The sequence below is a fragment of the Phyllostomus hastatus genome, unplaced genomic scaffold (assembly GCF_019186645.2).
Source record: "Phyllostomus hastatus isolate PE091 unplaced genomic scaffold, TTU_PhHast_1.1 phas_contig_283, whole genome shotgun sequence".
NCBI classification, from domain to species: Eukaryota; Metazoa; Chordata; class Mammalia; order Chiroptera; family Phyllostomidae; genus Phyllostomus; species Phyllostomus hastatus.
In genome coordinates, this window is record NW_025333833.1 from 18,194,253 (window position 1) to 18,210,265 (window position 16,013).

Below are 16,013 nucleotides of genomic sequence, written 5' to 3' on the forward strand. Positions count from 1 at the left end.
TAGATGTTGACTGAATGAATGAGTGGCAGCATTTGAACGTCAACTGCTTCTCTCCAAACTTCTAAAAAGCAGTTGAGCCTTTACATGTGCTGTTGCCTGATACACTCTGAGTGCAATAAACGAGCATAGGTTCTATGGCTTAAGTTTTCAGGGACCTCCACTTCTGTGGTTTTCCCCTAGTGATACATACCCAGGTGCTCTCCTTCCCAGAGGAGCGATAAAAAACAATAGAAAAGTTATCTGAAATATACAATATAGTAAAGGCATCACGTCTATTAAATGAGGAGTAGGGTGATTTCTTCACTTCATAGATTTAGACCACAAAATAAGGAATAGACATTGGTAACTTTTACTTGCACAGGTTATGGTTTTAAAAGAAAATACTGGATGAAATGAGGTTATAGCCACCAGTTATGATTTATGAAGTTTATGTGACTGTGCTATAATTAATATTATATTAAGCATCATAACATTATTATATATTAGGTAAATTTGATCTAACTACCTTGCAATTATACGCAGGGTTACTAACAATTTCACAACTGCATGTTCCTGTAAAAAAGAAGGAAATCTTACTCTTTGTGACAGCACGGATGGACCTGGAGGGCATTATGCTAAGTGGAACAAGCCAGTCAGAGAAAGACAAGTACCATATGATTTCACTCATACGTGAAATCTAATGAACAAAATGAACTAACAAACAAAATAGAAACAGATCCATAGGTAGAAAGCAGGCTGACAGCTGTCAGAGGGGAGGGGGTTGCGGGTCTGGTTGAAAACGGTGAAGGAAGGGATTAAGCAAGCAAAACAAAGCAAAACTCATAGACACAACTGCAGGTCCATGACATATATTACAATTACATGTCCACCGTGCAAGTGTTAGAGGAACTCCTCCGAACTGTGAGATGTGAGGCGTGACTTGCGGCTTTCTGGGAAGACACATTTCTGTCCCTGGGGAGAGGCCTTTGTGGGTGGAGCTTAGATAAATATCAGGCAGCACAGTCCCAAGCTCCCTTATCATGCCCAGCCCTAAGGAAGTTCCTAGTTGTTTATGAATTTGTCCACATTAAAAGTTCTTAGGAAGAGAAATTCCATGATGCTCCTTCCCGGATTTCTCAGCAGGAGACTGGGCCATATCGATTTGTCATAATACAGTTCCTCCTGGCGCAGAGCTCCCGCCTTGATGATCTCCAGGGCACAGTCTTCCTTTGGAGCTCCCTCGTCTTTGACTATCTTGGAAACGGCCTTCTTGGCTGACTCTGTAAAATGGCCAGAGAAGAGTGGGGTTATCCCAGACTAGCAGAGTCCACGTAGTGAAAGGCCTGCTGACACCAATAACTTAAGCATTAGGGGCTTCTTGCCAGTGCTTGCTCGGCAGTGCCCATGGGCCCTGCAGGGAATACATGGAGAAGACTGGGGATGTTTAGGGCCTGTTGGGCAAAGAGGGGCTTAACACAGTCCCTGTCTTCCCGGATGAAGATTTGTGGGGGCGGTTAGAGCTAATTAAATGAGAGATTTGAATCATGTTCCTCTCCTGGGTGTTTTGGTTGGGGAGAGGGAGTAACATGGGGGAGCAGAACAGAGAGAAGTCACATGATGACCCAGTAGCTAATGGGAAGTGTCAGTGGGCAAAACCAGAGTGCCGTATGATGATGATTTACTGATTTGAGAAAGAAAGTGATGGACGAGAATTCAGCTTTGCTTTTTTGTCATCGCTAACTGCTTTCATTTAGAAGGAAACTCTAGTGTGATCTTCTCTCTCTTTCCAAACTTTCATGTTCTTCTTGCACGTCTTCTGTCTCTCCCTCCACCCCTTCTCCTTTCACCGTGTGTCTCTTTCTCTCTCTTTCTTGTTCTGTAACTGCTACTCACTTTATTCAATTACTCTTTAAATAGTGTTCTCATCATGCTGATCAACCTTCACTTGGACTTACAGAAAAGTTATGAAAAGTTTGTAAAGTCCTCCCTTACATGCTTCATCCTATTTCCCCTAGTCACACTATCATATGTAACCATCACACACTTATCGAGACCAGGTACGATGTGATTGGAACAGTATTACTAATTAAACTACAGGCCCTAGTTTTTTTTTTTTTTTCACTAACGTCCTTTTTATGTTCCAGGATCTTATCCAGTATTCCCCTTAGTATTTAATGCTTATTTTCCCTTTAATCTGTGACAGTTCTTTAGTCTTTTCTTGTCTTTCAGGGGTTTGCCCATTGTTCTCTTATAATGGGAGTGAGGTAACGCATTTTTGGCAAGAATACTATGAAAACAATGCTGTGTCTTTCTCAGTGCATCATCTCAAAGGGTTATACACTGCTATGTCTTATTACTGGTGATGTTATTAAGAAAAACAAACTTGTATTTGGTAAGTGTCATATAGGAAAGTAATGGCCATGGAGAGTTCAAGAGGCTATAGGTGTTCATAATAAGATCAGGTGATGAGCGTGGTGTCACTCAGCATATCTGGTGGTCACAATGGAAAGAAGGTGGTCAACAAATAGTCAGAGGCGTCAGTAGTGACAGCTGCTGCTGTCGCATTCATTAAATGAGAGCTAGTTCTCACTAGCTTTTAGGTCAGTACAGATGAATCAGGGAGTTCAGCACTTTCCCTACCCACAGTGGTAAGGCAGACAGTCCATCTGCAGGCCATTTATTCCAATGTCTTGATCTTACCTGTGTTTATGAGGCCGAGGACACAGAGAGTGATTGACACGTTGACCTTGGTCACAAAGTACTCCTTTCTGATGGAGGAGAAAAACCCATCGAGAGCAAACTTGCTTGCAGAATAGGGAGCAAGGAGTGGATTAGCTATTTTCCCTAAATAATAAAGAAATGGGTTAACAAGTGATCTATTTCAGCTCTGCAGAGCTGATCTTTGCTCTATTTTTAGCAGGCTTTGTAACTCCTGTGGAGTCCTCTCACCCTTTGAGTCATAGTTTCTTTCTATGCCCTGAAGAGATTATCTTGCTGTGTTGAATTTATAGAAGAAAAAGTTATTCTTCTCCCTCATTAATATATAAAGAACTCCTAAAAAATACAAACAAATCTCTTTAGAGAACCACTTCAATTCCATCCTCAATTATGAGTTTTGGCTTTGAATAACTCTACTGGCAAGTTCTAGAAATGGGTGTGTGACACAGGATGTCCAACTGAGTATCTGACACGGACTCATCTAGGGATGATTCAGAGACCCAGGTGGAGCTGCAGGACACATTGTTGGTAGCCTAATCAGAATTTAGTTCCCCTTTCTTCTTCCGTAACAGAACCTCAATTATTTGTGTTTCCACTTGTTACAGATACTGCTAGTATTCTCTCAATATATTTTCTGCCCTTCTTCCTTAGAGAGGGGCAGAGACCCTCTGATGTGTGACTGGGCCAATAGTTATCTGAAATAAAGTCCACATTTTTCAGCTTCTTTGAGCCGGATGTTGCCTAGTGACAAAGTGCTAAGTGACAAAGTGCTGTCCAGTGGGTTGTAATCAGAAGTGTATCATGTGATTCCTGAGAGATGTCTTTAAAGGAAGAAGTCAGTCTCCCCCTCCCCACTCCTTTCCCTTCTTGGTCCCTGAAGGTGGATACCATGGCTGAGGCTCCAGAACAGTCTTGGACCATGAAGTAGAAGCTGTCTGTTGAGAATGGCAGAGCATTGAGAGAGTAGGAGGGAAGGTGGGCGACCATGGAGCTGTCACCCTAGCCCCAAATTGCCTACCTCTAGACTTGATTTACCTTATCATTTATTTAATTTACTGTCACAGGTTTTCTGCATCGGAAAATTGAACCCAACCTACATTGATAGTCCTCCTCACTTTCATGCAGCCCATGTGCCAGAATTAAACTGATACCCTCTCTAACTCTAGGGGTGGCCTTGTATAATTTATTTAATCCCACTGTCCTTGTCCATAATTGATACAGGAATAAACAAGTGGCCCATCTGGACAATGATACTCGAGAATTTTGTTCTACTGGGAGAGTTTCTTGAAGTGGCAGTCCTGTTTTCCTTCTGCTGAGCACTTTTGTGTGTGGACACGGGGGCTGGAATCACTGCAGCTGTCTCACTGTTGGCCTTCGGGTGAGGTTCGTTCTGTTTTCTCTTGAACAGAGAAGTTCAGGCTTACAAGTCCTTACCTGAGACCTTTAGGGACTAATGTGTTATAGAATTCAGAACTCTTTTTTTGGTTTTAGAGCATATATTTATATTACAATACATAACACTCCCTGTAGGCTCTGGGGAGGCATCCCATGAGCAAACACTTCATTATTTCTCCAGCAAGGTGTTTGAAAGCTCACACTGAGATAAAGGCTTTACGTAACCTGACTTCCATTCAAGTTAAAGTAGTTATGTAGCCATAATTATGAAAAATACCCTTAGTTTTTAGAGATTTATTTATTTATTTGTTTGTTTGTTTATTTATCCATTTCCCCATAGCTTCTCGGACTTTGGAATTGTAGATAAAGCACTGTGAACCAGTGTAGGCTCACTGAAGGAAAGCTGGAACATATCAGAAGGTAGAGAAAAAGAGAGAAGCAGAGAGAAAAATCTCCCAGGTTTGCTGTTCCAAACAACCATGGTACATTTCATTAAAGTTTGTTTTCTATTCACCACAGTGTTCTTAAACATTTTTCTATATAGTGTTAATTAGTTTTTATGAGGCAAACTCTGCATTTTGTTGCCTGGACAATATATTTAGTAATTTTAGAAAGCTGAAAAGGGCAAAACCTCTCTAAAAACCCCAATTTTTATTGTTTAAAAAAGGTTTTGTGAGTTAAGAGACCTTGATTAAAGTGGAATAAATAATATGGAACAGGATGTTAAAGTATGACCTGTCCTGCTCTGGTTTCAGCTGAGGTTCAGAGGCTGGGAACATAGTAACTGGCCAAAGACTGCATATTTAAAAAATTAAAAAAATTGTTTATGCTATTGCAGTTTTCCCAATTTTCCCCTCTTTACCTCTGTCCCCCCAGCCCCGCCTTCCCACAGTCAATCCCCACACTGTTGTCCATGCCCATGGGCGATGCATGTGTGTTCTTGGTCTAACCCCTTCATCTTCCAACCAGTCCCAACCTCCCCGCAATTCCCTCTTACAACTGTCGGTCTGTTCCTGGTTTCTGTGCTTCTGGTTCTATTTTCCTCATTAATTTATTTTGTTCCTTAGATTCTAGTTATAATTGAGATTATGTGGTATTTGTCTTTTATTGCCTGACTTACTTCACTTAGCATAATAGTCTCCAGTTCTATCTACGCTGTCTCAGAAGGTAAGAATTCCTTTTTTAATGCTGTGTAGTATTCCATTGTGTAAATGTATCATAGCTTTTGCATCCACTCATCTACTTATAGGCTCTTAAGCTATTTTCAAATCTTAGCTATTGTAAATAATGCTGCTATGAACATAGGAACGCATAGGTTCTTTTGAATTGGTAGTTCAGGTTTTTTATATATATATAAAATGTATATATATTCCCAGAAGGGGAATCGCTGGGTGAAAAGGCAGTTCCATTTTTCATCTTGTGAGGAAACTCCATACTGTTTTCCAGAGTGGCTGCACCAGTCTGCATTCCAACCAACAGTGCACTAGGGTCCCCTTTTCTTCACATCCTCACCAGCACTTATTTCCTGATTTATTGATGATAGCCATTCTGCCAGGTGTGAGGTGATAGCTCATTGTGGTTTTAATTTGCATCTCTCTGGTTGCTGGCAATGTTGAGTATTTTTTCACATGTCTATGGGCCATCTGTATATCTTCCTTGGAGAAGTGCCTATTCAGACCCTTTGCCCATTTTTAAATTGGATTGTTTGTCTTCCTGGTGTTGAGCCATATGAGTTCTTTATATATTTTGGAGATTAAACTCTTGCCCAGTGTATCATTGGCAAATATGATCTCCCATACAGTGGGTTCCCTTTTCATTTTGCCAATAGTTTCCAAAGACTCCATATTCTGAAGATAGGTTCCAGACTAGGGACCTTATATAGGACATGGTAACACAAACAAGTAAAAACAAAACCCCCAAAACTCAAAAACCAAGAATGATTTTATGACACATAGACCCCCAACCACTCCAAGGGAATAAAAGGGCTGAGGCAAAGAGGCCAGAGAGGATGGGAGTTAGGGAGAAGAAATGAGCAGTGTCTCAGGGGTCTTCCAAGAAGAAGGGGCGGGAGCTTCCCCTCATGTCAATCCTTGTGAGAGGAGTTTCAAGGGCGCCTCATGGGGAGCTTGTCCCCAGGAGTTTGAGAGGCACCAAGGTCTGATGTCTGACCAATCCGAGAGGCTCCAGTTATGGGCAGGGCCACTGCAGAGCCAGTGCAAACTGTGTGCTACATGAGGGCACTCTCCCTGTGGGGGGCCTGAAATCCAGCCCACACGCTGCCCATCACCCTATGGGCCTTGTTCTAGAGCTCATCCCTTCTTCTCTGGAGTTATTTCCAATCCTTCCTCAAAGGACAGGCCAAAGTAGTGAGTGTATCCCTTGTACTCCCACAGTCCGAGGGAAATAACAGGAGCAACTGTTGTCCAAGTCACAGGAAGAACTACTAGTATTCCAGCGGGGGCCTTCCAGGAACCCATGGACGCACCCCCTGTGCCAGAGTCAATGTGGTCAGCCTCCCAACTTAGAGAGCATGAACTTCGAACATCTGCCGTGGCCAGAGGAGACCAATGCTGTAATAGTTGGGAGCTAGCCAAGTAAGGTTTTCCTACCCCAACCCTCTGTTTTTCCTAGTATTCTCCCCTTTCTTTTATACGAGAGACTAGAGGAAGCCTGGTGAGTTATAAGAAGAGAGGGAATGGGAGGAAAGGCTGAACCTTTCTCTTTATTCCTACCCCAGGTTTCCTGTGATAGCAGCTTGATGATGGGAGAAACTTTAGATTACACATGACTGGACATTTTAATTACTGAAGTAAGACTGTCCTGGAGACTGGAAGGAGTCTTTTGATAATCAAAGAGAGGATCTTTGATTATCCTGGAGTGTTGCCATCTGCCCTAGATCACCTCCAGGTTCAGGGAAGAGCTCACCATCAGAAGAGCTCTGAAGGAAAGAATCAAGTTGTTTTCTGATTGCATAAGATCGGCTCGCTCAACTGCCAGTTAAAAAATATGCCAGAGTGTGAGCTCAATTAAATGAAATGAATAAGTAAATAAATGACCCATCTAATATGCATGAAGTAGGCATGAAAGTGAGGGGGTTAGAAGTTGAGTGCTTTGCCCAAGGTTAAGTTTTGATTTGCATGGGGAGAATGAAGCTCTTATAGCAGGATAGATACATACAGCAGCGAGAGCTCTCTTCTGGGAAGTCTGAGAAACAAACAGAACTGTGGTGACCGTATTTTCTGAAGCTCATTATGGGACATAGGAGTATGACAAGTAAGAGTGCAGTCTTGGTGATAAAAGGGAGGGACTGTGTGCAATTAGCTCTGTCCCAGAAATGCTGGGACTTGGCCACTATAGAGCCAGGAGGAGCCAGAAGGCTGGCAGACGAAGCCATGTGCTGGATCTTGTCGGCGGGCAGAAGAGGTCAAAAGCAGGCTCATTACTTCCACTAGTCCACTCCACACCCTCCTCCCTCAACTGCCCTGTTGAAATTTCAGAATCATTTCCACGCCAAAGGCAGACTTTAAACTGTTTTAATCAAGAGGTTAGAAGAAAGTGTACAGGGTTGAAAGGCCTCATTCCTGCCTGCCTTCAGACTTGCAGAGTGACCCAGGCAGATGCACCACACCTTCTGCTGAGTGAGCCCCACCCCCACCCGATGGCTTCGAGGCCGGGAACTCTTCCTGGATCCTGCCCCTTTTTTTCCCAGCTCTTCCTAATTTTTTTTTCTCAGCTGGACCCCTCATGGTCTAAACCCTTTACTTGTTTGGGTTGAGTCAGATTTTAAGATTAATCCATCTCTCTTCTTCAGGCTTTAAAGAACCTCAGGTGTCCATAATAAGGCTTGAGGCAACCCAGAATCCAGTGCTGATTGAAGCAGTGGAAATGGATGAATTGCCCAGGGAGACCACGCTGAGTGAAAAGAGAAGAGGGCTTAGGATGGTAAGAATCCCAAGTGACAAACCATAAAGCTGGGGAGATGAAACAAAACTGAGAAGGGACAGTCGTAGGAGCTGGGGGAAAGCCAGGGAAGTGTTTTGGCTGAAGACAAGGAAGGAGTGTATGATGTTGAAGCATCACAAAAATACGTCAGAAGATGAGATAAAACCTGTTACTTAGCTGCACAAGATGACTTGGGCAAGAGCATTTCTGTGGAGGTATGGGGCCTATGAGATGCGGCTCTGATGGTCTCAGAGCTTCAGCACATCTCCCAACGCAAGAATAAAAGCATGGACTTTAAGAACCCCGATGGCTGAAGGGTGAGCACAAACCTGTTTTATCAGCTTTACGTAATTACCCACATGGAGCCTAAATAGTTGTGCTTGCCGAAGGGAGAGCTGTCAGTGTCCTGTGTGTTCACTTAACCAAGGCTCGACAGAGGCATTTGCATTCCCTTCACCTTAAGTCGTATAAGCAGGGCTTCAAGAGGGTCATTTGGAGAACGTTATAGGTGTCCTCTGGAGTTTGGGGATGGGTGTTTGATTCACATCAAAAAGTCTAAAGGCAAGAGGAAGGGCTGGAACTGCCCTAGCTTGAGAGCAAAGCTGAGTGCCTTGTGTGACCATTTATGTCCATGAATGGCAGCCTTCCCAGAGACCAAATGTGGAGCCTGTGGAGGCGGCTGGCCTGGGGTCACCTTCCCCGGGATGATGAGTGGACTGGACCACGAGGGCTGGGCCAAGAGGGCTGGGCTGATCGATGCCGGGAAGCTGAAAAGAATGAGCTAGAGGAAGCATCATTGATGCTAAAGTGGTCTCCTACAAAGAATCTCTGAGAAATCCATGAAAAAAGCCCTACGAAAACACCCTCACTTCTTCCAAATTACTAGACCACCTAGGATGGGGATTTCTTTTTCTTTTGAAATAATTTCAAACTTAGAGAAGAATTACAAGAACAGTATAAATAACTACCCCCACCCTCACCTTCCTGAACTATTTGGGAGGAATTGCTATAACTGAGGAGATTACTGGACCTGACGTCCCAGTCACTCTGGGTAGGTTGGCATGCACCTCCTACACACAGACACATTCTCCTACATAACCACCAAAATGAGGAAAGCAACGCAGTAGGTTCCTAGACCTGCCACAATAAATCACCACAAGCTAGGTGACTTAAGACAGCAGAAATTCATTTTCTCACAGTTCCAGGGACCAAAAGTGTGAAATCAAGGTGTAGGCAGTGTTGCATGCCCTCCAAAGGCTCTAGGGGAGAGAGAGAGAGCCTTGTCTCTCCCCACAGTGTAGTGGCTGTCAGCATTCCTTATGGACATGTCATTGCAAACTCTGCCTATTGAATCAATCAATCAATCAATCAATCAATCAATCAATCTCCCTCCCCCGCCTGGCAACCACCAGCTTAGTCTCTATATCTGTGGGTCTATATCTGTTTTGTTTTGTTCATTCATTTACTTTTTAAAAGATTTTACATGTAAGCTAGGTCATCCAGTAAATTTCTTTCTCTGACTCACTTCACTTGGCATAATACTCTCTAGGTCCATACTGCAGCAAATGGCAAGATTTCATTCTCTCTTATTGCTGAACAGTATTTCATTACATATATACCACATCTTCTTTACCCCATTTATATATTGATGAACATCTTGGTTACTTCCATATCCTGGCTATTATTAGTAATGCTGCAATGAACATAGGGCTGCATATATCCTTTTGAATTAATTAAAAAAAATACCCAGAAGTGGAATTGCTGTATCCCAAAGCAGGCCTATTTTTAGTTTTTTGAGGAACCTCCATACTGTTTTCCAGAGTGGCCAAATTTGCAACCCCACCGACCGTGCACAAGGTTTTCCTTTTCACCACATCCTTGCTAACACTTGTTGTTTTGTTGATTTATTGATGATTGCAGTTGTGACAGGCATGCGATGGTATCTCATTTTGGTTTTAATATGCATTTCCCTGATGACCAGTGATGTTGAGCATATTTCCCATCTGTTGGAGAAACATCTGTTCAGGCCCTCTGCCCAATTTTTAAGTTGAATTGTTTGCTTTTTGGTTTTAAGTTGTATGAGTTCTTTATATAATGTGGATATTAATCCCTTGTTGGAAGTATCATTTGCAAATATTTTCTTCCATTCAGTAGGCTGTCTTTTCATTTTGTTTTTGATTTCCTTTGCAGTGCAAAAACTTTTTATTTATTTATTTTTAAAAAGATTTAATTTTTATTTATTTTTGGAGAGAGGGAAATGGAGGGAGAAAGGGAGATAAACATTGATGTGCAAGAGAAACACCAATTGGTCACCTCTCGTGTGTCCCCAACTGGGAACCTGGCCCACAACCCAGGCATGTGCCCTGACTGGGAATTGAACCTGTAACCTGTGCAGGGGGGCACTCAATCCACTGAGTCACACCAGCCAGGGCAAAAACTTTTTAGTTTGATGTTTATTTTTTCTTTTGTTTCTCTTGTTCGAGGAGATATATCCAAAAAGACATTGATAAAAGCAATATCAAAGAGTTTACCGCCTATGTTTTCTTTTAGGAGTCTTATAGTGTCAGGTCTAACATTTAAGTCTTTAACCCTTTAGAGTTTATTTTTGCATATAATGTAAGGAAGTGGTCCAATTTCATTTTTTGCATGTATCTGTATATTTTTTAAATGTTTTATAAAAGAATTTTATTTATTTATTTACAGAGAGAGGAGAACGGAGAGAGAAAGGGAGAGACACATTGATGTGTGGGAGATACATCAATTGGTTGTCCCTCACATGCCCCCAACAGGCCCACAACTGAGCCATGTGCCCTGACTAGGAATCAAACCAACAACCTTTCAGTTTGCAGCATGGTGCTCAATCCACTGAGCCACACCAGTCAAGGCTGCTATCTGTATCTGTATGTGGCCTTCTCCTCTCTTCTTCTGTCTCTGTCTTTTCTTCTGCCTCTTATAAGGACACTTGTCACTGGATTTAGGGCCCATCCAATAATCCTGGGTGCTCTCATCACAATATCCTTAGTTATACCTGTGAAGACCCTGTCTCCCAATAAGGTTGCAGCTGAGTCCCTTGTCATTTTCTCTTTATTAAATTTATTGGGGTGACATAGGTTAATAACATCATATAGGTTTAAAGTGCACAATTCTATGACATTGTCTGTATATTGCATTGTATGCCCACCACCCAAAGTCAAATCTACTTTTGTCACCATATATTTAACCCCCTTTACCTTTTAGTATTCTCCCTTCCATCTGGTAACCAGCATACTATTGTCTATGTCTATGAGTTTTTCTTTGTTTGTCTTATTGTTCATTTGTTGCTTTCAGTTTTATATCACACATATGAATGAAATCATATGGTTTTTGGCTTTTTTGGTCTGACTTGTTTCTTTTAGCATGATATTTTCATGATCCATTCAGTTGTTGCAAATGGCAATATTTTATCTTTACTGACGGGTGAGCAGTATTTCATTGTATATATGTACCGCACGTTCTTTATCCAGTTATCCGGACACTTTGGTTGTTTCCATGTCTTGGCCACTGTGAATAATGCTGCAATAAACATAGGGGTGGGTGCATATATCTTTGCAAATAAATGTTTTCAAAATTTTCAGGTAGATATCCAGAAGAGGGATTGATGCTGGGTCATATGGTAATTCTAGTCATAATTTTTTGAGGAACCTCCATACTGTTTTCCATAGTGGCTGTGCTGGTTTGCATTCACATGGGCCATGAATGAGGGTTCCTTTTTCTCCACAACCTCTCCAACGCTTGTTATTGTTTGTCTCTTTGGTAATAGCCATTCTAAAAGATATCTTCTAGGTTTTTTAAATCCTCACCCGAGGATATGTTTATTAATTTTGAGAAAAACATCAATGTGAGAGAGAAGCATTGATTGGTTGCCTCCCTTATGCCCCCCGACTGGGGATTGAACCCACAACTTAGGTATGTACCCTACCCAGGGCTTGAACCTGCATCCTTTTGGTACACAGGACCATGTTCCAACCAAGCCACCCTGCCAGGGTTTATAGTTTTGATTTGCATTTCCCTTGTGATTTTAGTACCCCTACTATTTTTGGCAGCTAGAATTAAATAATTTAATTCTTAATTAGGCCTTTGTTCACATGTTAACCATTCTCTCTGCTCAGTTACTTTTGTCTGCATGCACATAGTCATAAGTTTCTGATGCGGGATCTCTTCGTGAAGCAGGAGATAACTTCAGGCTTGTAAAGAGAACTTACGAGTTTCTTTTGTTAAAGAAAAGAATGTCTTCAAGGTAGCTGTCAGCAGCTGCCAATGTCTAATGGATGAAAGCATCATCTATGACTTAAGGGACACAGACTTCTCTCTTAGTTCCCTGAAACACTCTCTGCCATAGTCCCTAGTTGCATAAAAGCTTACTACTTTTGCTTTTTGAGAGAGACATGCTTCAGAGATCTTGCTTTGGCCAAATCAAATAAACATTTCTTCACTTCCAAGCACAGATGTCTCAATGTTTGGGACATCCAAAACACCTATGGAGTGGACGCATGAACTTGAATTGTGGGAGGTGATTCTGCAACAAGGTCATGTACATAGGTTTAGGGACCTAAGATATCGACATGCCTTCTTAAGGGCCACCATTCAACCTATTACATTAACCCTGATGTATCTGGTCCACAGACCCCATTCAAGTTTTGCCACTTGTCCTTATAATATCCTTAATATCCATAATGTCCTATATAGCAAAGGATCCGACTGAGGATCACAAGCTGCATTTAGTTGTCATCACTCTTCAGCTTCTTTTAAGCTGGAACATTCCCTAGTATTTCTTTGACTTTCATGACCTTGACACTGTGAGTATTGCAAATAATTTTGTACAAGGTGATATGCTAGTGCTGAATCATAGTGGATTACGAGAGCCGATTGCTCAGTTTCCAAGAAATTGGTAGGCATGTTGAAGTCATGTTGAAATGGCCATCCTGAGATTCTTTATACCTTGGAAATGCTACATATAAAAATTTTTTATTGTCTCCCTCTGGAGAGATAGTTGTTAAACATTTACCAGCACACTAATGATAAATGTCCCTCAGTTTTGATTTTTCTCTGCTGTTTCCTCATGGTTTGATTCAGGCTATGTATTTTTTGGCAGGATGACAGGGTTCATTCTAATTTTTTTCCATTTCATATTTGTAACATTGACAGTGAGAACCTCATCCTGAACATATATTATTTATTTGATTAACGACCCCTGGATATGATTATTATTCAGTTGCTTCTGTGCTCTCTGTGTGGACACCTCCTCATCCCTACAGGGCACTGACACCTCATGCCAGGCCACAAGGATGCCCTCTTCACTGCATGTTGAGCTGCCCCAGTGCAGATGCCCTCATTGCTTCTATTATCCTGACACCCTCGTTGGTCTGGTGAGAACCAGGTTCTTGGTATAAACCAAGCTACCATTGCTGCCCCTTGTCTGTATACCCTTCTCATCTCATCTCAGTCTTGATATCGCAAGTCAGGCTGCCATGGCTGCTCCCTGACACAAAGCTGTCCCATTCTGCTCGAGACTGATAACCTGTGTTGACAGGGCAATATTTAAGGGAGATTATCCAAAGGATGTACAAGAGACTCAGACACGTCTACCACTGTCTCCCCTGCTTGTAGCCTAACTCGGCCCTCGCTGTGGGCTTTCTGGTTAGATCTGAGTCAATAATTGTCCCTCTCTAGGCTGAATGACTTGTGGGAGTTGCAAAATTCAGCTGAACCACTTGTAAAACTCAGCTGAGCTACTTTGATACCTCTTCTTTGGAAGGAATTTGGAGTTGGGGGATTTGGACACCAAGAGTCTTGGCAATGGGGCAGAAGTCAGAAGTGTACTGAGGCTTATTATGCTGCAAAAGGGATGGTGGCAGCAAGGCTGAACTAGGTACCAAGTGAATCAGAGGCTTTAAGAAAGAAAGAGGAGCAGATGCGCTGAGAGAAGCAGGTGTGGCAGAACCATGCTCTCTTGGGGAGATCCTGGGGTGGCCTTATTTCCTGGTGGTTTCTCTACTCCAGTTCCCATAAGGTCAGCTGTCTTCCCAAGGATGGACTGAGACAGATGTGTGCCCAATATAGGCCAGTGATTTGGCACCCCTTCAAAATAATCTTCATTAAATATTGTTCAACATTTACTCAGAGAGAACAGGGCTAGACTAATTTTCTAAAGCTAGAAATAAAGGGTTTATTATATATATATATTACATAGGCATTTCTGAGCCAGAAAACTTCATGGAAAAACATTAAATAATTGAAAACTTATATAGTTAAATCAACTATACCAGACATCTGTTGGATTCTGACTTCCAGTTGACTGTAATGCCTGAGTTCAGGCATATGTCAGCTAATTTTCAGCCTTGGTAGCTTTGCTTATAGGTTCATAGCCACACTGAAAAAAAATCCCATCATAAATGCTTTTGTGTATTCTTGGTTTTTATATCTGTGACTTGATTGATGATTATTCCTTAATAGGTTTTTAGCATTAAATTTGCTGGATGAAATGATGGAAACACTTTTTAAGGCTGTTGTTACATATTGCCAAATTGCCGTAGACAAAATGAAAAATGGAGCACTAGACTTTTAGAAATCAATTGTGAAAATCAGTTAAAATAAATAAAAGCACCATACCCTTTCCTATCAAGAGTATATGAGCGTCTATTTCACATCTACTGTATTTTACTGGGTATAATGCACACCCACATTTTTATGCACATTATACACAGGATTATTATGCTCCTGATTATACCCATGTTATATAATCATTATGCCCATATATAACGCACATTTTTATTTTTCCACCCAAAATTTGGGCAAAAAAATGTGCACATTATACATGGCAAAATATGGTACTTTGTGGAGTTAACAAAGTTTTAAACAATTGACAATTTTGTAGGCAAACCAAGAAACCAAATACAACAACAAAAAACAAAAACAACCCCCACCGCAGTATTTAGCTGTTTAATTTTGGTAGTTCAGTTGTTTTAGTCATTTGAATTTGTTTACTTATGAGGTTGAGCACAAGTTCTGTCCTCTTGAAGTCAGACAGAGGAGAAATATTTTTGTTTTTTGGGGGTATTACATACAGACCTATCACCTACTTTTCTTTTTATTCTGATAAAATTTACACCAAGCTTGCTATACAATAAACAGTTCCAAGTGTATAAAATGAAAAGTAAAAGCCCCTTTTTTTAAACACAGTTGAGCTCATACTATATTAATATACACTGTTCTCTAAATTATTTTTCTTTTGAACATATGCTTTTTACAGTCAGTATGTGTAAACATTTACATATTATTTCACTACAATTTAAGAACTAGTTGCTAGTGGTGGATATTCAGGTTGCTTTCCGTTTTGTTTTCTTTTAATGCCTCTAAGCAATGCTCTACCAACCGGCTGATGCTGGATGTGGGCTCCATGACGACAAGCACCTGACCTGGCCATTTTGCTCACTGCCATGGCCCTGGCACCTGGCACAGGGCCTGGCTCGGAGTGTGCCCTCAATTCATATTTTTTTGAACAAGTGACTGAATATATTTGGAGATCACTTGTGCAAGTTTATCTGTAGAATAAATTTCTCAGATATAAAGTTATGCTCTCTTCCCAGCCACTTCTCATCTTGTGCTACCTTAAGTGGACTTCTCATCGAAATCAATACTTATCTCGACAGGAGTCCTCCTTGGGTCAAGTTCAACTATACAAAGCTATATATTCACACCATGTCAAATTCACTTTTTATTTTCTTAACTTTATGTTTAGCTGTTTTTAATGATATACCTTGTCAAAGTTTACAACAAGAAGCTGCATATGAAATCGATTAGCTATATTTATTTTTAGGAAGTTTTGCAAACATTTCAATGGGCAAGGATATATAAAAATTGTTCACATAATAGAAATATAAATTGCCTATAAACACATGACAATGAAATTCATTCATTAATTACTCAACTTTCATTAAATA

At 41.2% G+C, this 16,013-nt stretch overlaps 1 protein-coding gene across 1 annotated transcript in view; it reads right to left on the reverse strand.

Moving 5' to 3' along the window:
* Positions 1-326: 326 nt before the first annotated feature.
* Positions 327-16,013, reverse strand: part of HSD11B1 (hydroxysteroid 11-beta dehydrogenase 1) — a 34,540-nt gene continuing 18,853 nt past the window's right edge. Inside the window, exons 5-6 of the mRNA XM_045838605.1 lie at positions 2,680-2,823; positions 327-1,259 (exon numbers count right to left, since the gene is read on the reverse strand). Coding sequence (XP_045694561.1) covers positions 1,042-1,259; positions 2,680-2,823 — 362 coding nt within the window. The 3' untranslated portion in view covers positions 327-1,041. The remainder of the gene's footprint in view (positions 1,260-2,679; positions 2,824-16,013) is intronic.